This window comes from Xiphophorus hellerii, chromosome 2 (genome assembly GCF_003331165.1).
Source record: "Xiphophorus hellerii strain 12219 chromosome 2, Xiphophorus_hellerii-4.1, whole genome shotgun sequence".
Lineage (NCBI taxonomy): Eukaryota > Metazoa > Chordata > Actinopteri > Cyprinodontiformes > Poeciliidae > Xiphophorus > Xiphophorus hellerii.
Genome location: NC_045673.1, coordinates 31,641,976 through 31,663,880, shown reverse-complemented (window position 1 = coordinate 31,663,880; position 21,905 = coordinate 31,641,976). Strand labels below are relative to the sequence as shown.

The following is a 21,905-nucleotide window of genomic DNA, read 5'->3' as shown; positions in this document are numbered from 1 at the left end:
TATTAAGTTCATATGCATAAATCTCAAGACCCTGTTTATATAATCTTTATGGAAATTCCAAACTTGCAATTTTCACCGGTCTCTCTGTCTGGGAGGAAGAATGAGTGGCGACTCTTCTGGTTCCAGAATAAAACTTTTAATTTGACATAATATATAAATCAGTAATATATTAGAGGGGGACGCTATAAGCCAGTCAAGTCCAAATCACCAAGTAAAAGTCAGGAATCACATTTAAGGCTAATTATTGATAGCCAGTGAAACTGGAAACATTTTCTCTGGTAATGTGACAAAATCAGACTAATTTGGGAATGCAACAGTTGAAACAAATGTTTCAGATATTTTCAGATATTTTGCAGTCTATATTCAACATTGTGGAGATTGGTCTTTCAAACAAGTAATGAGATGTAAAACAATGATTTTGACCTTACACAACATTTTACAAGACTTGTTATTAAGGTTAAAGTCAAAGACAGGCCTCTGTGTTCATAGCTTAACTTTTGCTTTGTGCAACGTAATGACTGTTTAAAGGGTTTGACGAGAAAAAAAGTGTTGGCATGGACTGCTGTGAAAACTGTGAGATTGGAATTTTAACACATGGTGGTGGAAAATTACTACAAGTTACATCTGCTGATCATGTTATATGAAATGCCTGTGAACTCTCACCAAAAGAACTATTTGGGTTACATGTACAAGGCTGGGAGTTGTTTTCTACAGCTGCATCAGAACCAGACAGTCTCGCACCTTGTTTTGAATTCCTTATTCCTTGGTATAAAACTCATGTGTTGTCTCTGCCTGGCAGAGCTTTTCATCCAGACCTGCTTCATTACTGATTGTCCTACAAGCTCTCTGTATTGTGCACAATATATGAATAAATCTGATTGAGTGACTTCACCTGACAGTGCTTGGTAAAATAGATTTTTATTTGGTGCCTTGACCCGGATCCCTTGACTGGACATCCGAGGACGTCGACAAACAGCGTTTGGCCAACCTGGACTAGACTCTAGCCACGAGCCATAGATTGAGAAACTGTGAAGGGAAGCTGCAATTACTTTAGTTCTGCAATGAAATAGCAAAATTATGCCATTGAAATATAACAAGTAAAACAGGTTAGAGAACATTCTAGGAAAAAAATGGTTTTGAAATAAAAGTTTTAAAATAATGACTAAATAATTAAAAAAGCTGATATAATGGCTCATCCTGTTGATCTCACTCCAATTATTGGAAGAAGATCTCAGATCAGTTTCCTTTGGTTTGTAGTCACTCCCAAGCTTTCAGGTAATCACTTCCTTTTGCTACTGAACTAAAAGCTTCTCTAACCTCCTAATGCCATTTCCATAACTGTCTACTGCAGCTTCATCAGTAGAGCTTTTGCTTCAGTGGGTGATGGATGTTGAGCCTTGGTGTTCTCCTGGTATGGATTAGCCTAGCTCGCCTGGCTGACTGTGGCCAGCATTTATGAGGTTCTGCAGAGAGTTCCAACGGTATTTCTGGATCCTGCCGGCCCATTGGTCTGAAGTGGCGCTGTTACCATAAAGAGGTCTGTCTTTCCAGCTGAGGTGGCACTTAACACCATATATACGCTTATTCTTTACTGTTTGGGACTTGGCAGTATCTCCCTCTTCTTCTGCTGCAGCTCCTTGTCCTCATCACTCCTGCAGCTTGCTCCATTCACTCTGCCAGGAAGCAGCAGTGAGAGGCACCTTTAGATTTGCTTTACAGGTAGGACAACAGAGGATCCTGAAAATGCATTTGACTGAATATTTTTTTAAATTGTTGAACAATGCATGACACTTTGATACATGGTGAAAAGTGCCAGATACTGAGAAAATGTTCAACTTCCATTCACATAGAGACTTTTGGTCAGGATGAGCTAATTTAAAGTTTATTGCTTTATGTCAAATAAAATCATTGCATTTTATTTTCATTGCGACAAGGTTTATTCTTGATTGAAGTATTCCTTTTGATTCCTGCTTGGTGTTAAGTTTAGTAAGCCTGCTTCTGGACCCGGTTGGTGTCAGTAACTGTATTGACCTTAAGATGTTTGAATCACTTGAACTGCTGCGACTCGCTGCTGTGAGCCACATTTTTGTCCAGTACTGGTGTCTATTTGTGCTCGGCCCTTTGGCTCACTGTTACCAGTTCAGGCTCAGGTGATATGTCTTCCATAAGGCCAGCTGTTTAGCACAGTGACTGAGGCATCTGGCCCCACCCAGCTAAAACTGGCTGCTTTGGGAGCCTGATTGTATTTATTCTAAAACATGTTCTCTTTCCTGCAGAGAGAGAGTTTGTGTGCCTAAAACTGTTTTCTCTGTCTGAACAGGGTGTGAAGATCAAGCACAGCCAAATGTCTGAGTAAGTATTAATATCCAGATGCTTCTGTTGATATTTTATGTTATCCCAGGATCATTCAGATTTTAATTCTCTAAATAAATCCAATGCCTCAAAATCTGATTTCTTTCTTTATCAAAACTAAAGAACAGTTTTCATAAAGGTTCTTTGACTGCTTCGATTTCAGTTTATAGTACATATCTTCCCCAACCTTCCTTAAAACGTGTCATTTGTTAACTTAAGATTGCTGATTGATGTACCGGCATATATAATTGATTGATTGATTGGTAAATACATATACCAACCAATATGGTGCCTATTGGTGGGATTCCTTTTCAGCCTTAGCTGTATGGCAGGCTGTCTTAACATAAAATTGTTTTCTTTTCTGACTATCTGTGATCATTTTCTAGATATCAACAAATTCTTCAGTTACATTTTGACTGTCTGAAATGATCATTTAAGACATCCGAATGACTAAGAATCTAACTTGACTTAAGAATAATTCAGGATATCTTCAGTTAGTTGAAGATATCTCTAATGATGTGACCGGGTCACACATCCCATGATTCAAGATTTCCCAAATGCAATTAAGATTTATCAAAATGAGAATTTTAGATATCTGAATTTAAAACTGCATGACCCCTTGAGCTGCCCAAACAGTTGCCTGCAGAATTGTGTGTGCCCAGCAACAAAATTGCAAGAAAATGCAACAATTTAAAATTTCAGCACTACAGGATACGAGGAAAACTTGAGGAGAATTTATACACACACTGCACTTAAAAATAGCTTTGAAAAACTAAATTGCTCCTGGTAACCTACTTCCAAGCTGAAAATGATACATTTTATTTTATTTTATTTTATTTTATTTTTCATTGTTTCAAACTGATTTTAAAATGCTGCATAAATCTGGGATACTATGATTTTACAGAATAATTATTCAAGATATCATTGATATAATCTTGACTGGTCAGGATACAGATTCAAGATATCTCTGATTCATTTGGAGATTTCCTAACAGGAATGTTGAGTAGTCAAAACAATTCTAGATATCTCTAAATTAGTTCTGCATTATTATTAATATTATTATTTTTTTTGATTCTGCCATTTAAAGCCCCTTAGCTGTCATGACAACAACACAGACACATTGACTTAAATATAAGTGAGGGTGACACTTAAAGGGTGAATTTTACAAACCTACATATCTCCTATCTAAAAATGCATTTACAATATATTTACCTGGAATTATGACAGAACAAAAAATGAGATGTCTCAAATTTACTTTATGACTAATCATAATTTAAATGTTATCTGAAATATATGTTTCAGTAATTCATTATAGATATTTTGAATTGAAACCTCTACAACTTAAATTAAAATCTGATATCATTTATACAAGTCAGAATAAGAGTAAAGATATCTTAGAGAGGTATTTTGTCTTGTTAAAATATAATTAGAAACATCTTTATTAACTAATATGTCAAGTTGTAAGCTATCTTTAATGTAAGTGGGGTGAAGCCTATTTTATGTAAAGCCAGTTGCCAGTTGCTCCTGCTGCTAGCAACTTTGGATTCTTGCTGATTCATTTCTCTTTACATGCTTGTAAATTTTTGATTCTTAGTTTTTAAAATGTACAACCTCTGTTTAAACGTTCTGATGGGTGATTTTGTCATTATAGGTAAAATTTAACTGCTAAATGAAACTCAAAGTAATGTTTTACATAATAATACTGTATTATTAGACATAAACAACAATCCATTTAGTTGCAAATGTAACTCCCCCCCTAAACTTGCAGTTTTGTCTGTGTGTCAGGTTTTCTACTAATCACAATAAGAAATTGAACTAAGACAATAAAAGTTCTTAGGATTTTCAAGAGCAGTTTAGATGGAACCTGTTCTGTACATTTCTGTTAACCACACTGTAAAAGACCAAAGACCTAGCTGTCTCCTGTCACTGTGTTGCTGTAGTGGCTGGCATATAGTTTAGTATGTAATATCAACTGACAATATCTTCAAAAAATAAAATATAATAGTAACTGATATCTCATTGATTGTTTGTCCTCTCCTTACAGGGGAAAGAAAATGACATCGAGCCGCAGGCATCAACTGAAGGTCTGAATTTAACTTTGCTCTATTTTTGTATTGAGAAAAAAAAATTGTTAGGACAGTTCCTTTGACTAATTCAGATCTGTTTCTACAGAGCCTGATGCTGCAGATTGCTACCAAATGGCTCGAGGAGGAGAAGAAATCAATTGCAGCTGCAAAAGAGGCCTACCTTGCTGAAAACTGCCCACCGCCTGACCTCAGCGGAGACACAGCTGCCCTCACGGTGAGAGCGAAACAGACTGAATCCAGAGAGGTTCCTTCTGACACTTAGTCTAACACAGAGACTGCATCTTAAAAAAGGGATTTATCCCAGGTAATAGACAGCAGGTCTCCACATAATGAGGACATTTCTGGCTATGTTTGGAAAGGAAACTTAGAACTTATTTGATCATTTTTTCAAATGAAATTTGTTTTCTAATTTTATGTTTTTAAAGCTTAAACATTGAACTTTCCTGTGTCCCCAAATAGTAAAAATATGTTTCAGAAAATTTTAATCTGGAACTTCACTTGAAGCAAAGAGTAGATCTTTGAACAAGATGTTAAAGATCACCTGCAAACATTTATGGAAATAACCAAAGGGGCTTGAATCATACACCAAGATAGTAAGTGGAGAGCAGAAAACTGAACAGGGCAGCGCTTATTTTTAGGACAATAGATGCTGATCTGATTTAGAGTCCTTAAGAGTCTGGAATTATGTTAGGAATCAAACTCCCTTGCCATCTTCTTGTCTCAAAAAATGTAAGAATTTTGTGCAGATAACTTTTTTTAAGTTTCCATGTACATGAAAAGACAGTAATGGTGTGTGAATATCTGTAAATGTAATACAGTAACCTTTAAGCCTGAAGTTTTCTTACATTATATCTTTATGGTGTTTTTATTAGTTCCTTTAGTCATAAAACAGTACAAATAGTTTCACAAAATGTTTTAAAACAAACAAGACTGTTGTTATTTAAAATAACAATAGACAATATTCTTGTCATAGATAACTGCCATAACTGATTAAATCTAGTTATGGCATTTATAAGTTGCTGAAAATATGCATTGTTTCTGTGAATCCACAGGAAATCTGCAAGCAGCTCCATGCTGCCATTGACAAGATTGATGAGGCGAGGTATGATGCAGAGGCCAAAGTTCAGAAGGCTGATAAAGAGGTGAGAGACAACCAAGAGCAAAACTTTAGAAACCTTAAAGATGAAGTTATATTGAAAAGTCAAATCCAATATTCAGAAACCATTCATTTGATTTCCAGAATGTTCAATACAAATTTTACACATTGTACATACTGTAGATTCATAGAGTGGTTCTATGTGTTTATTTCTACTTGTTCTGTGCCAGGAGAGAAACAAATTGAGTGGACAGAGTCCACAGCTCACCAGTGAGAATGCTCCTTTAACTGACACCTGAGATTTCAGTTGTTAAGAGACTAAAACTGTAACTAAAGTTAAAAACACAACAATATAGATGTACATTCAGTTCTAACCAGGTTCAGGGAGATTTGACTAAAAACCTCAAACTGTCGTTTGTCTCTTGTCCCAGATAAAATCAAAGGCCTTTCATTCTCAACTGCAGTGGAGGTTGTTGTCAAAGACTTGTCAAATTATCAATGAAAAAATGTGAACATTCTTTTCTTTTCATGGGTTTGCATATTAGTGAGTTATTAAAAGACTCCAAACACACTCTAACAAGCACAAATCCCTTCCTATTAGCACATTTAAAAATTTTCAAAAAACACTATCACTATATTCAGAAGCTCTTCAACTGATATGAGTGTTTTAACTTTTTTTGGGTGTACGGACCCATTCAAAAGATTAGAATACCAAAAAGTCCATTTATTTCAGAAACTTTATCACTTATAGATGGATGTTTGAAAGCCTTTATTTTTATGAATTATAATGATTTTTCAATAAAATATGACATTCAAAATCAGGATATAATGTCATACCAATAAAAAAATATATTTTGAGAAACATAAATGTGGGTTTAATGAAAAGTATGCTTAATAACTGCTTAAAGATTATTATTTTTAAAAGGTACTTCTAATCTGACAAATAGATTACCAGGACATATATTCTGATTTATTGAATTTGTTCCAGGGTGGATATGAAACTATACTATAAGACTTCATCTGTTAGTTTCATACATAGAACAATGGGTCTGTTCAAAAGTTTCACATTTTAATCTCTTTTGGAGAATAGTTCTGCTTTGTGGGAAAGACAATGTTAATATGTGCAAAGTTAAACAAATAAAGGTTATTTGTTGTGACTGTCAAAAGGACAACTTCTTCCATTGAATAAAATGGTAAAGAGATGTGACCAACATTAACTGAAATCATTACATGTTAACTTGAGCTTTAGGCCTTTGTGTAATGCTCAGCTGTGTGATTTGTGCTAATGCTATTCAGTGTCCTATTCATTTCTTTGTTTTCACAATCTTTAGAAAATATTTCTAGCTGTGTTAATTTGCTTTGCTAACGACAGGAAACACAGCGTGGTCACATGGTCAGTGTCAGCAGTTGGTCATCTTTGTGAAGAAGGAATCTGGTCACTTCCTGCTGTTGAAGGGTTAACCTCTTAGTTAGCTCAGCAGGCTAGTTCTGTCCCTCCAATGCCTTCATAGCTGGAGCTCTGTGGGACCAAGGGAATGTCTCCAGGCTTGTGTTTATTGTGAAAGTGAGATGTGAAGCTGAGCATTTGGACACAGACCTTTGTCAGTGAATGTTTTTTGGGAACTGAAAACTTGCAGTGGCTTAGAAGGCAGAAGATGCCATAGATTGTAGGAAGTGCTAGAGACAATGTATTTTTACTGCCTCATGTGCCTTTTATGTTTTGTTGCAAGTTGTCTTATCAGTGGAAACTGCTTGTTTCAGTTCCCCTTTTCTTGCTCTTTTATGTTTACATCTATGTACAGAGAGAGAAACTCAAGTCAGAAATATGAGTCTGTCATGTTCCGTGTTTTTCTGTGTGTTTATTTTGAGTTTCCTGTGTCTCTGAGTCTCCATGTTGTCCTGTCTTCCCCTTGATTGCTCCCAGGTGTTTCTCGTTCCCTGATTGCCTCCTGTGTATTTAGTCTCACCTGTGTGTCTGTTCTTTGTCGGGTCCTCGTCTAATGTGCGATCAATCCTTTGTGTTATCCAGTCGTTTAAACGGTTGCTACCGGCGTCGAGCCCTGGCTTCTGCTCGGCCGTGCTGCCTGTGTTGGACTGTGTTCTCTTTATTAAAATCATTATTCATCTTACCTGGGTCTACAGTGTCTGCCTCACCACCTCAACACTCGCAATTCATGACAGAGTCAGCCCAAAGAGAAAAACACCCTTATACTATAACACCCTTAGACTGTAAGAACCTCATAGTTTATCACCCTAATATTGTGGTCATATGTTCACCATATACTTTGAGCACCAAAGAAACTATAACCTGCTCTAAGGAGCTGGTGCTTAGCTCCAGCAGAAATTGGGTTAGAGGAGAAGTAAATCACAGACAGGTATGCAGGTAACAACCTGCACACACACGCACATACGCACACAATGAAACTCACCCCTAAATCAACTTTTTTTTGTTAATAGGCTCTGTCTTTTTGTTCCTGTGCAAATTTTGACATTTTTGTGCAATTCTTTTAGTTTGGCATTTTTTGGCCTAAAACTTAGAGGCCTCAGTACTTAGGCAGTTGAATTTTTCTTTTGGCTGCAGCGGTACGACTTGGTACAACTTTGTCACAGCCATTCAGGTATAAAAGCTCCTACAACAACAATAACAACAACAACATTAGAGAGATATACAGAGCATTGCGCTACAGGTTGGTGTAAACACAAACCTCTGTCAGGAAATGACAGATGTTTCCAGCAATGTGTAACCTTAGGCAACATGTATAACCTCTGCATTTTATGTGTTGAACATTGCATTCATTGGTAAATATGTCACTAACATGTAGATTTTGTTTATTATGTGAATAAGCATTTCTCTGGCCCCAGATTGAGGATCTGAAGCTGAAGGTGGTGGATCTAGCTGGAGTGAAGAAGCCCGCCCTGAAGAAGGTGCGTATGTCCGCCGACGCCATGCTGAAGGCTCTGCTGGGCTCCAAACACACGGTCAACATGGACCTGAGGGCCAACCTGAAGCAGGTCAAGAAGGAGACCAAAGAGGAGGTGAGGCTCAAAGCTCTAACAAAGAAAATTGGCATCAGGTTTTCACTGTTTTGCACCTTTAACTTCTACCAAACAGCCGTGACTGCTAATGAACTTTGCTTTAATGCCTTAGCTACGTATTGCACTTTATGTACAATCCTCTTTTTTTCAACTAATAACAAATCAAGAGTAGCAATCATACATTTTTTTAAAGTACTAGAGGACATATTTTACAGTAAACAACACAAGACTTTTCCAGCCAAGAAACTGTAAAGAAATCAATGGAGATCTTTTACATTTCACAGAAATCTGTTGAGTTCTTACTTATTTCAAGCGCTAGACATGTTTTGTCAGTTTTGTGTATTAACAATTCCTTGTTGTATGATCCAGCCAACAGAAGCGATCGGCGACTGGCGTAAGAACATTGAGGACAAGGCCGACAGGAAGAAGATGTTTGAGTCCTCCTAAAACTCTGCAGGACTGTGGCAGATGATAGCAGGGGAGACAGGTCTGACTGACGGGGTGCACCTCTGTGTCCCCTGTCAGGGCCCAGAGCGGAGCACTCTGTCTTGCTTTTCTAATTGTCTGTGAGCACGCTGTGCTCACAGACAATGTCTGTGAGGATAGCCAGTAGTTATCCTGTGAGAGTATAACTACTGGCTGAGAAACATCACATCAGAATGTACCAGTTTTCATGAAAGCAGTAGAAATAAATGTTTTGAAATATGAGTAATTTTGTTTGTTGCTGCTTTTATTTACTTGATAGATCACATCATTCAAACTGACACACTGGTGATTATTGACGAATAGACACATAACAGAATGTAGGATTTACTTTGATCATTTCCAGTAAAAGGTCAATTAAATGAACTGTGACAATGTTGCCAATCCTAATAAGCCTCTTTTGGAACCCCCAACCACTGAACATGGGGATTCTCTCACTGTCAGTACGACATGCCTTTGTCTCTGTGGGCTGAAGGGATCTTTGTGGTTTGGGAAGATGCTTTTGTTCAGACTGCGCTGCATTGAGGGAAAACTGCAGATGCTTTAAGTGTTATGGAATGTGAGAGGCACACGGTGAGGTTTAGGTAGGAACACAAGACCTGAAGGCCCCTGAAGCCCAAGTTTCAGGTTTCTACATCACAATAATGGGTCGCAAAAAGGGGATTATACAGTTTGGGCAAATCTAATTTGACAGATGAGCATTGGGACATGGATGTCCCAATGTCCCAGATTAGCATTGGGACATTGCTAATCTGGACTGTCTGGGAGACAGCATGGACTGTCTCCACTGGGAGACAGCATGGACTGATATTCCACTAACACTGATGTTGGTTTGTCTTCTACAGCTACCAGACAAACGAGTAATTAGCCAGTTAGTTATTGTACTCTGCTCACTTGCAAAGAAGCAACAATTCACCCTTCTTATATCTCAAAGTTTCTATGTGAGTAATGTCTAGTTATCCATTGACAGTAAACTTGGTGGAAGGAGCCATGAGCTCAGTCGGAAGACGGGGGCGGCTTGCAGTGGGGCTGGGCTGGGTGTATTTCAGGAGCTCGCAGGGCCATTGGTCTGACTTTGAAATTCATTTCCATAAAGAGGTTCTCAGCATTCTGCTGAGGCATCTCAGGCCACCATATATACGTATTTAATTTTTCTCTGTCCGTGGCTTTGGCAGTGTCCGCTTTTCTTCCAACAAGTGTGTCTTGTCCTCCTTCCCTCTCTCTCAATAGGTGAGAACTCTAACATGTTTTTTTACTTTCTCCAGTCTTTTTGAGAGCAGCATCCTTTACTTTAAACAGGAAGCCAGAAAATGTGAAGCAGAGTGGTGTCTTTATGTGACATCATTTCAGGCTACTTCATCTTTGACCAATTCTGACTCCCTAACTTCTCTCTCGCCATGCTTCTAGGACACATGCAGCTTTCTTCCGACATCTTTTACCGTAATGTGTTTCAAAATCAGTTTGCAGCTCAGCAGGATGAAGTGTATGCCTTAAACGTTTTATGCCTGCTCTACTTGTACTTCTTTTAAATGATGGTTGTCTATCAGGACTTTTTTTTTTCAAAAGATAATGTTTTTAATTATATAAGCCCTTCGTTAAAACAAGTCTGTCCTTTTTGGAAATGGTTAGTTAAATTGCCAAAGTTCATCAAAGTGTATGTTTTTCTCAATGACATTTTCCTTCAACCCTGTTAGCTGACAATGAGGAAATTTTGATTCATTTTGCAAATTGATTTTTGTCTTTCTTGCTTTTAGATTCAAATGTAGAAATTCAGATTCTGTTTACTTAATGTTCCTAAAAATAATGCATTTTGTGGTGAATACTTCGGCTAAATTTGAAATAAAATGTACTTCTACCCATTAAAAAATAATAACAAGGATAATACTAATAATACTAGTTCTTTTCACTTAAAACATTTTTCTCAACATGCTGATAGAGAAAAGTAATGTGACCTCATTGGATCAGTAAAACGTCTTCTTTTCATCATCATGGACCATCCATTAATTGGACATAAAAGCGACATGTTGGACCTTGGACGACTGGCATTGCTGTATAGAATGATTTCACATGATCGGATGGTGTCTGAAAAAGAAGTGACACTAGAGCTGGACCTTCCCAGTTTAGTTCCGTCTATGTTGCTGTTTCTCAGCTGCGGCCTCAGATCGCATTACGTTACAAATTCTGCTGTGCATCAGTGTCCGTCATGCTGATCTCCGACAGCTGATGATTTTGGCTCCAGCAGCAGAGGTCAAACGCACTCATAAATTTCCTGCAATTCATGTGTGTTTTGATGCAGATTGTGAACTACAAACGCCATCAAGATGTCAGAGTAAGTTTAAAAGTCTTCTCTCGTGACTGTTTTCAGTTTGCAGTCTCTACCCAAAAAGTTAAACTGATTAGATGTCACAGTTTTTGTGGTTTTTTTGGTGTTTTTTTTTCTTTTTCAAGAAAATGCATTTTGGAAAGTTTCAGTTTTTCCTCAACAGTGACATTGTGACTATGAAAAATCTATCCAAACAGGAAAAAGATGACATCCAGCCGTCGGCACCACCTAAAGGTATCAAACACACACACACACACACCCACCCCCACACGCACACACACGTGCGCACACCCCATCTTACAAGCCTGCTGCTACAGAAGTTGGAAAATCAACAACTTGTAGACAGTTAATTAATAAAGACAAAATAATTATCCATACAACACTGGTCTTCTGTATCCCATGACAAATTCAATTTACAGATTTAGATAAATTAGGATGGCAGAAGAAATAAAACTAAATTGTGTGTTTGGTGGTGTTTCCTTCTACAGAGCCTGGTTCTGCAGGTTGCTCAGACTTGGCTGGAGAAGGAAAAGAAGGAGAGAGCCGAGGCCAAAGAGGCCTACATGGCTGAGAACTGTCCTCCTTCAGACACGAGTGGAGATCAGGCTACGCTCATGGTGAGTCACCGGCCACAAACATAAACAAATTTGTATGAAGATATTTCCAGACCTAAGACTCCCATAGGTCTGGAAATATGGGAAGGGAAGTAAGTCCAGCCATCGAAGAATAAAAAAGGGCAACATTTGCTGAAGGTAGACAGCTGAGAGAAGCAGTGACACTTTAATTTGATTTCAAAAAGATTCTTAGATGTACCGCAAAGGTTTCTTGATTGTTCATGTTTAAGTAAGTTCAGATTCTGACCTCTAAACAACAAAAGCCTAGAGGTAATGGACTTAGAGTTTCCATAAGTAGATGTAACTATGCATCATGGCAACATGTTGGTGGAATGACAGAGCACGGATATCCAGTTTCTACAACAAAATCTTTGTCTTCTTACTAGTTTTTTCTGTTTTTCCATCTACATTCACTAACAAATCAGAATTTGACAGATGAACACAATCAATTATCCTGGTTACATGTTGTACAATCATGCTGAATTTATAATATGGCTCCATTTTAAGACATGGAACCACATAAAATATAGTACTTATAAAAGTTACAGTGCTTATAAAGGTTGTAGGATTAGTTAGAACACAAACTAAAGAGGTGGTTGCAATGTTGTAGAAATCAATAGAAGTAAGCAGGTCCACACCCTAACATGAGCTCTGCCGCAGATCTTCCTTCATGACAAGAGTTTTTATTTTTCATTAGATTTGATATAAAACAGTCCAGGTAAAAAAAAATGTCGTTGTTATTATGTTATATATTATTCTGATTTTGTGTCAACAGGAGCTCTGCAAGAAGATCCATGCTGCCCTAGATAAGATAGATGAGGAAAGGTACGACATTGAGGCCAAAGTCCAAAAGGCAGACAAAGAGGTGGGTCACATGTGACCACAAAAACGCAACAAAAGGTCTAAACAGCAGAAAAATCAAGTGCCATATTTGCTCGTAGATTGAAGAACTAAAAATCAAAGTGGTGGATCTGGTTGGAGTGAAGAAGCCTGCCCTGAAGAAGGTGCGTATGTCTGCTGACGCCATGCTGAAGGCTCTGCTGGGCTCCAAACACACGGTCAACATGGACCTGAGGGCCAACCTGAAGCAGGTCAAGAAGGAGGTCAAAGAGGAGGTGAGACACAAGTTTTTATCAAAATTTCACTCTACACAAAAAACTATTATCACTGTTCTTATGTCTGTGATGCTTTCGTAGACATGTATATTGCAATTAGAAAAAGATGTTTCTGTGCTCCACAGCCAGCAGAAGCAGTGGGTGACTGGCGTAAGAACATTGAGGACAAGGCCGACAGGAAGAAGATGTTTGAGTCCTCCTAATTGTTCGCTGCTGCTCGTCTTTCTGTTTACATGAACTCCACGTGTCTTATGTGCCGGTCGGAGCCGGCGACTAATGTTCATCTCACAGCTGAGGGTTAGCGTGACTTGGGGGAGTCTTTCTGCAAGACATATGACGTGTCAGTGACTGAGAGGGAGATTTTGCACTTTTGTTGTAGTCTGGAGGGAGGGAGGGGAAGAGAGTGGAGGTTCAGGTTCACCACAGAAACGTTGCGTCTTTGGTTCCATACACAACAGTAAAACACAAAAAATCAAACACTTCATATAATAAAATCAAATGTGGAAGAAGATACCTGGTATGTTTTGTCTTTTTATTAATGTCACATTTTTTTATTTTTACTTTGAAATACCATAAATGGAGGGGGGCAGTCCTGAATGTTTTTCTGCATGTTACAAAGAGTGTGTTTGTGCATGGATGTTTGCCCTGGTTGTTTTTGTGTTGTCCTTTGTTGTCCTGGTGATCTGTCCAGGGTGGGCCAGGCCTCTCGTCCAATCAGCTCTGGAGAAAGGCTCCAGCCTCCCTGATTCAGCAGGTATAGACCAAAGGTGGATGGATGGAGAAGTGAAGTAGCAACAATTAAAAACAGACCTACTACAGGACTGTCCTACTTTGCTGGAAATTAAATAAATAACTAGTTACCCACATAAACTCAGTCAAATGAATGTTGAACTAAGCCCATGAAGTTTACACCTGTGACATGTTTTGATGTGAAGTAAGTGAAACTCTTTAAACTGTCCAGTAAGTGTCAGTTTAAAAATGGACAAGCTTCTTCAGCTGAATACAAAGGAGGTACAATGTGTGATAAATAATCCAACAGCCAAAGCTTTATTATGCAATCAAACTATTAAAGCTTATTTGTGTTAGAAATTCAGTTCCAGTCTGCCTTTCCATTAGTGCTCCACATCACTGCTGTCCAGATTTATACAGTGCCTTTCAGCTCTTTTGTATAAATATGGAAGTCTCAAAAGTGCATTTAGAGCAGCAAATCTTCTTTCAATGTACTGTAGTTATATAATCCTATTTTAATGCCACTGAAAGAGTCTTTAGGAAATGATAATCATTGTCCATTTTACAATAACCTGTTTTAACACCTTAACTTAGTCAATTATGACAGGTTCAGATTTATTCTTAATATAAATATCTTCATATTTAACTACAGGTATTTTTATATTAAAATCTAGTACTGTCGGCTATATTATTGTTAGTAGCATTACTAATCTTGTTTGTTTTATCTTTTCAACACTTTGTGACATAACTTGATGCTCCTGTTGCACGTGAACTTCCCCAGTCTGGGACAATAAAGGACATTTCTATTGTAAACCATTTCAGGAGTATAGAAAAAGACATCAATAAGCTTTATGTGTTCATGGGTAAAATTGTAGTTTACTATCAGTTTTTTTGTTGTTTGTTTTAGGTGTAAGCTTCAACTGAGATAAAACAGTGTGTCTAATGTATTATCCTGAATACTGGAACCAACTAAAGCAAAAAGAAAAAAAAACTTCCACCCCCCAAAAAATGATATTATAGGGAGATGAAAATGATTTTTCCTTTTGTCTTTAACTAATCAACTCACCTGACATTCTTTAACATTTTACATTTCCTCAGTTTGATTTCTTTGAATTCCCTCATATTTCCAGACATGCTCCCACTCCTTGTATGGTGCTTTGGGCTCTGCCTCCAACTTGCCAGAGGCCTCAAACACTCCAGGGCTCTAATGTTTCCTGAGAAGCTAACTTTATCCTTGTAGCCTTTGGAGGAATGTCACAGAGATGCCTCTGAGTTATATTTGGAAACTGTCATTTCACAGAGACTCATTACGAAAATAATAAAAGTAGGGTTCTGTTTTCCAGTCTTCTTTTAAAATTAGAGCTTTGGAGGAACTTCAGAGCTTTAAACAGAAAATTCATGTTTAAGTCTGTGCTGTTTAGACAATGTTATGGAGCTGGGAAAAAAACTGCAATTAAACACAAAGCAGTCCTGAACGTTGCGTGTCTCTTGTACACCTAGGATCGATACTCAGCAGCAGAAGCAGCGACTCAGTCTGTGGGAGCGAGAAGAGCAAAGCCACTTTACAATCCTCCAGTTTCTAATCTTAGAACTATGATGTTCAGCAGAATCTGATGCTTATATCAGTGTGTGGAGGATGACTGCAAACTGTGCTTATATCAAAAGCATTAAATGCATTTTAAAATCCCACCATGAGAACGGCAGCACAAAGCTCAACAAGATATTGCTGAGTACGAGAAAAATGCCCGACACACACCTTTATGCGTACTGCTCAGGTATGACAAACATGAAACATTTAGTTCCAGAGTTCCAGCTGAACACACAACCCCATGATCAATCTGGATTAATTAAAGGTCCTGACAGAAGCCTAAGAGAAGTTAGTTTTTTTCTGACTGTCTGCCCCCCCCCAATCCTTGCCGTCCTCCATGTCATAATGCCTCACACTCCCTGAGAACTGCAAATCACACACATCAAGGCAAAGTTTATCTACAGATGAGCGGACATTTAAATGTTGAAGTAATAGGGACCTCTCCTGGATGTGGTTATCATCGGCTCCATTCTCACACAACAGCAATATACATTTTAGTTATGTCATAATTTTTTTTAAAAATAATAACATACTCACTGTTTTTAAAAATAATGACAAACATTTCAGACCACTTTAATAACTTAAGCTAGATAAAATATGTTCTACTTCATTGTATGAAAAAAAACAAGTTTTCTGTTGCTAAAGAAACAGAAAAAAAGCCATTTTTCCAAGGCATTGGATGATTGATGATTCTTTCATCAATCACTGATTGATGAAAGAACATTAGAATAACTAGATGACAAAAGAGCTGCTCCCAGAATCATGTTTGTGCAGATCCTAGCTATTTTTTATGAATTCATAGTGGGTTCACTAAAAACAAACACATAAACACACATGCCATTTCCTTTGAATAAATGCAAAGGAAGCTGAATGCTTTTTAGCGGCCATATGGAATTCTAATAATATTTTGGTGACATGATGCAGGTTTTCAGTGAAGCTTAAATTTTGTTAATGAGATCTGGTGCTTCTTTAAAAAACAGCCAGTGGTTCAACCTAACAGCACCTCTAGCTTCCCCCTCTTCATCCTGCTCAACAGGCACGTGCAGAGGGGGGTGGGGGGCTAGGGGGGCTTGAGCCCCTGCCCTTTTTATCCTTGATGCCCCTAATAATAGCTAAATATAATAATTTAGTAAAAATAAACTAGTCTGGCTGCCCTCAGTCTAATAATGACTCTCAGAGCCTCCATGTTGTTCAGACACCGGGTCCATGGTTTGGAGGAGGGGGCGGATCTGTGTCCTCTAACTATCAAATTATGGGCAAGAATATTTTTTCATACACTGGTTTGTGAATAAAAACGTAGGTCTGATGTTGACATTAGAAAAATTGTTTCTATTTTTATTTTCATAATCATCCTTGCGGGACAAAACCTGCCTCGCCCCTAAACACAGAAATGCTTCGGCTGCAGAGAAAACTTCTGGGGTTGCACGCAGTACTCCGATGTTGTTTTGTTACTCATTCTGCTGCAAGTTGGCTCAATTTCAATTTTGACGGGCAAGACGGTAAAATCCGGTTTAGGAATTTCAAAATAAAAGATCCGGAAGTAGTTCATTATTTCTTGCGCAGCCCGGTACCAATTGGTCCGCGGACCGGTTGGGGACCACTGCCTTAGACAGAACCCCCCTCCCTCCGGAACCCGTCCTACTAAGAACCTCAGCATCACTAATATGTTTAAATATAGATAAGGTGAATCTGTGAGAGGGAGATCAGGTTTATTGGCCAAGTTTAAAATCAATCACTGATTATTGGTTATTTGCTGTGATGTATTTGTGAACAAACCCAATCCAAACACAAAGATTACACCATATTGTAGCCATGGTAACACAACAATTAAACTATCAAGATGATTCTTTAAACTTTTACAAAGTAAACTTCCTAATTAAATCCTAAATGTACTATTTATTTTTCTCAGCTGAATGCATTAATAAAATGTAATAACATGTCATTCTCTATAAATGATGCTACAGGATTAGATCTATGGGCTGTGTTACAATTAAACCATTTCTAGGGGCCCCTGAGTGTCTGGAGGCCCCTGAATGTCTGGAAGCCCCTGAATGTCTGGAGGCCCCTGAATGGCCCCTACCAGCAGCTACTGAGTTTTCTTTGCCTTGATATCCCAGTCTTATAATTCTAGGTCTTAGAGGTGCTAACATCAAACTATTATACAGAGTTAAAAACCCCTTTGAGCTTTTTGATCTATAAATCAGTCTGCAGCCAGGTTGTTCTAGAGGTTAAATAGATATTATTAGGGCTTAATTAGTAAAATGGCAGCAAATTAGCTTATTTCATAACTTTATAACCAGAGACTTTCTCTCCTCTGGTCTGTTTAACAGCTACAGTCTCAGATCAGCTCAGCCCTCCAGGACTGTCAGCAGCAGAAACAGAAACTTTATACCTGCTGGGGAAAATATAGACTATATTTGCTTTGCATTTCCCCGCATGATGGCAGTGATACAGTAGGATCCAATTAAATTCTTGATTAATATGGGTTGTTGCTATGTTGTTGTATGGAGTTTTTGTTCAATGTGCCCCTTTTATAAATTTGAGCCCCTGCCCCTCCATAGGTCTCTGCGCAGCCCTGCTGCTCAAAGCTTTCTGAATTTTATCCTCACTAATCTTTTCCCACTTCCTGTCCACAGTTTCTATGACCTATGCTCTTCCATTCTCTTCATTTATTAGCTCCTCATAGCATTCCTTTTATCTTCTTACTACAGTCCCCTCGCTAGTTACAACACTATTACTGTTTCTATCTTTAACAAACAAAACCTGCTGCACATCATCTTCAGACTGATCCCTCTGTCTTGCTAATAAATACAAGTCTTTTTCTCCTTCTTTAAGGAGAGAAGGACTTAACAAAGGAGTATGCTGCAGTATGCGTCATGGTGTTCTGTCATGTGTGTGGTTTCTAACACTACAGTAAACACAGCAAGCATGGCAGAGGATAGACAATTATGAGTTCAGAGGTTTGGAGGAGGAGGAAAAAATGATCTATGACCTGGAAAATCTTGTTTTATTTTCCATGCTGTCAGAAAATAAGAATGGAAGGGGTAGGTGAGAAATTCACAACAAGGGGCGGACAACATGAGGCTGAGAACAAAATGATGAGACTTTTGTTATTCAACTATGACAATGAGAAGTGATGTTAGCAGTTCGGTTTGATCATGCCGAGCCCTTCAGTGCCTAGCCCCTTGTATAACTCATCATAAGCATTCTGTTTTGCCTGTGCTACCTTCGTTGTTGCATCTCCATGTATTGTTGTCTACTCCTGGGGCAATATAGGAGTAGGTGAAAAGTTCAGTTTGAATCCCCACTTTGCTCTGCCTTGCCCTTGACATGGCCTGCTGGTGATAGTCCAATGGTCTGGTGGCCAAGGTGCATGGCAGCTTTGCTTCTGTCAGTCTGCTTCAGTGCAGCTATGGTTACAATCCAGTTTCTTGCCACATCAAAGGGTGAATGATTTAATGTAGTGTGAAGCACTTTGGGGTCCTCTGGACTTCATAAAACACTACACAACTACATGCTATTTACCATTTACTCTCTTCGATCCATCCATCCATCCATCCATCCATCCATCCATCCATCTATCTATCTATCTATCTATTTTCTTCCGCTTATCCAGGGTCGGGTTACGGGGGTAGCAGCTTCAGAAGGGAGGCCCAGACTTCCCTCTCCCCAGCCACTTGTTCCAGCTAATCCGGGGGAATCCCAAGGCATTCCCAAGCCAGCCGAGAGACCTAGTCCCTCCAGCGTGTCCTGGGTCTTCCTCTGGGCCTCCTCCCGGTGGGACGTGCCTGGAACACCTCAGCAGGGAGGCGTCCAGGAGGCATCCTGACCAGATGCCTGAGCCACCTCAACTGGCTCCTCTCGATGTGAAGGAGCAGCGGCTCTACTCTGAGTCCCTCCCGGATGACTGAGCTTCTCACCCTATCTCTAAGGGAGAGTCCAGACACCCTACGGAGAAAACCCATTTCGGCCGCCTGTATCCGCGATCTCGTTTTTTCGGTCATGATCCAAAGCTCATGACCATAGATGAGGGTGGGAACGTAGATCGACCGGTAAATCGAGAGCTTCGCTTTTTGGCTTAGCTCTCCTTCACCATGATGGACTGGTACAGTCCCCGCTTGAAGGCAGATGCTGCACCAATCTGCCTGTCGATCTCCCGCTCCCTTCTTCCCTCATTCGTGAACAAGATCCCGAGATACTTGAACTCCTCCACCTGGGGCAGGACACCCACCTGACCAGGAGAAGGCACTCTACCCTTTTCCGGCTCAAGACCATGGCCTCGGATTTGGAGGCACTGATCCTCATCCCGGTTGCTCTCTTTAGTCCTCTCACTAAATTCTTCCTATGGTTAACTTCTTTCACTTTACCATTCCAACACCAGATTTCCTTATTATTTGTTTCCTATCCAAATGATACATTAAGTCCCTTCCTGCATGTCTCTCTAATTCCTGCTGCCCAGTCACCTAAAAGCTCTCTCTTACCACCCAGAGATTTTATCATCCCATTTCTGAAGTCCTCTCACATTCTTTCTTCCTTAACTTCTAGCATTTGGTTCTCTTCTCTGCCTTTGCTTGTTTCCTCTTCTTTATCCTACAGTCACCGTACACACCACTATGAACTTGTTCTTTAACAGGTTTGATGAGTAGCCTCTGATAACTCTGCCATAGTCTGCTTCATAACTCAGAGTACAGAGTCAGAACTTTGTGGACTGGTGCCGGTGAAACCACCCTCTGATCAGTGCAGCTAAAAAGAAGGAGTTAGTGGTGGACTTCCACAGGCACAGACCCACCTCACTGACACCGGTGAACATGCAGGGAGTGGACACTGAGACAGTGGCCTCTTATGAGTACTTGGGTGTTCACCTGACCTTTACAGGAAGGTTCAGAGCAGACCCTGCTTATTGAGGAGGATGAGGTCTTTGGAAGTACAGGGGGGCGTCCCCAAAGACCTTCTTTGACTCTGTAGAAGCATCATGGTGTTATTTGTTGTTTCAGCAGCTTGCAGTTTAGAGGAAGCCGTTAGCTCAGGATGGCCAGCTCTGATTGGATCCCAGCATCCCAGCAACCCAGTGCGGGTGGTCAGACAGAAGGACTCTATCTAAAATAACATCAGTCCATGCATTATGCTGTTGCTGTTGGAGACTTCTTTAAGTGACAGACTGTTGCATCCTAAATGCACAAAGAAGCATTATAGGACATCCTTCCTCTGAGCAGCTGTCATACTTCATAAAAATCACTCCTCTTAACAAAATCAACAAGTCCTTGCAATACATGCTGGCATTCGCATAATCATTTACTCTGTTCTTGCTCATTTTTAAATAACATTGTTATTGGACATCTGTTTTTCTGCATTGATATGCTGTATTATTACCCTGGGCAATGCGATCCTCTGCTCTTCCATTTAATTCAAATCTCACTTACAGCAGAGACTGGACTTTCTCCCATTGACATGGATTCCCTCCAGTGTTTTTATGGGTCCCAGGCTTTACTGCTCTGCTGATGTTTGGTTTGTGGTATGTTACCAGGCGTCCATTAAGCGTGATAAAAAACAAACAAATTCTCAATCATTCTACAGTTACAGTCCCATAGCTACACTGCATGTCTTAGCAAAGGTTTTCAGAAAGCTGAATGACTGAAGGATATATTTTATTTTTTGCCAAATGTCAGTCCTGTCAAAACATCAGACAGGATTCAAAGCAACATGCCAATAAGAAATGCTGTTGGTGAATGATTACAATAAATAGAAAAAAGCACTGCTGTCATTTATTGACTTGTTCAAATCTTTTGGCTGAGTTGACTACAATACTTTAAAAACGCTTTATATTGTATTTATATTATATATTATATTTAAGAAGAAGATCTTAATTTTAACATAGGGCTGATAAAGTTAAAATTACAAAAATATGGTTCTGGTTTTTGATTTTCACCAGAAGTCTTGCTGTAGCATTTTGGAGCAGCTCGTGCCTTTTACACAACTGAATTGCATTGGGTATGCATGACTGCAAATGTTATAAATGCCAAATTATACTTTTTTTGTAAATATGCTTATCTGTGTATTGATTAGTAATTTGTATGGCTCACTACATTGTTTTTGGTGCCAGGACTTTTTACATTCACTCAGCTTGTTGTTTGTGTATATGTTCATTCACCTCACATAAAAATAAAAAAAATATTCTCATATTTATTTTCTTCATCCAGTACCGAAACAGAAAAATGAGTGTATTCCAGAACCCGATGACCCCACAGTAGTAGATTCTTCTTTTTTCAGGGACAGGCTCTTGGTTTTTTATTCCATGGTGGGGAAAACCACATTTGGAAGAATAACAAACAGAGATGGAATACAGACTGAGAAGAGGGACTCTGAATCTCGCTGCTCTTCAATGAAAACCACATGTAGAACAGAGGGAGGGGTGACGTGTGTGTGTGTGCTGGGGGGAGTGTAACGACTAAAGATCCAGCCTCCACAAGAGAAAGGAGCTAGTC

The 21,905-nt window shown here is 39.1% G+C and overlaps 2 protein-coding genes across 2 annotated transcripts; both read left to right on the top strand.

Moving 5' to 3' along the window:
* Positions 1–1,009: 1,009 nt before the first annotated feature.
* Positions 1,010–9,283, top strand: LOC116709313 (troponin I, fast skeletal muscle-like). The gene is made up of 7 exons (XM_032547759.1): positions 1,010–1,719; positions 2,321–2,352; positions 4,397–4,436; positions 4,525–4,653; positions 5,492–5,581; positions 8,398–8,571; positions 8,941–9,283. Exons 2-7 carry the CDS (start codon positions 2,345–2,347, stop codon positions 9,016–9,018), a joined length of 519 nt encoding a protein of 172 aa, XP_032403650.1. The 5' UTR covers positions 1,010–1,719; positions 2,321–2,344; the 3' UTR covers positions 9,019–9,283.
* An 876-nt stretch (positions 9,284–10,159) lies between these two features.
* Positions 10,160–13,619, top strand: LOC116709318 (troponin I, fast skeletal muscle-like). Its single transcript, XM_032547773.1, has 7 exons — positions 10,160–10,284; positions 11,351–11,383; positions 11,575–11,611; positions 11,866–11,994; positions 12,767–12,856; positions 12,933–13,106; positions 13,232–13,619. Exons 2-7 carry the CDS (start codon positions 11,376–11,378, stop codon positions 13,307–13,309), a joined length of 516 nt encoding a protein of 171 aa, XP_032403664.1. The 5' UTR covers positions 10,160–10,284; positions 11,351–11,375; the 3' UTR covers positions 13,310–13,619.
* Positions 13,620–21,905: the final 8,286 nt, after the last annotated feature.

Coding starts and splice junctions, on each gene's coding strand:
- LOC116709313 (XM_032547759.1), top strand. Junction 4,437..4,524: donor GCCGCAGGCATCAACTGAAG/GTCTGAATTTAA, acceptor CTGTTTCTACAG/AGCCTGATGCTGCAGATTGC. Junction 8,572..8,940: donor AGAAGGAGACCAAAGAGGAG/GTGAGGCTCAAA, acceptor TGTATGATCCAG/CCAACAGAAGCGATCGGCGA.
- LOC116709318 (XM_032547773.1), top strand. Junction 11,995..12,766: donor GAGATCAGGCTACGCTCATG/GTGAGTCACCGG, acceptor TTGTGTCAACAG/GAGCTCTGCAAGAAGATCCA. Junction 13,107..13,231: donor AGAAGGAGGTCAAAGAGGAG/GTGAGACACAAG, acceptor TGTGCTCCACAG/CCAGCAGAAGCAGTGGGTGA.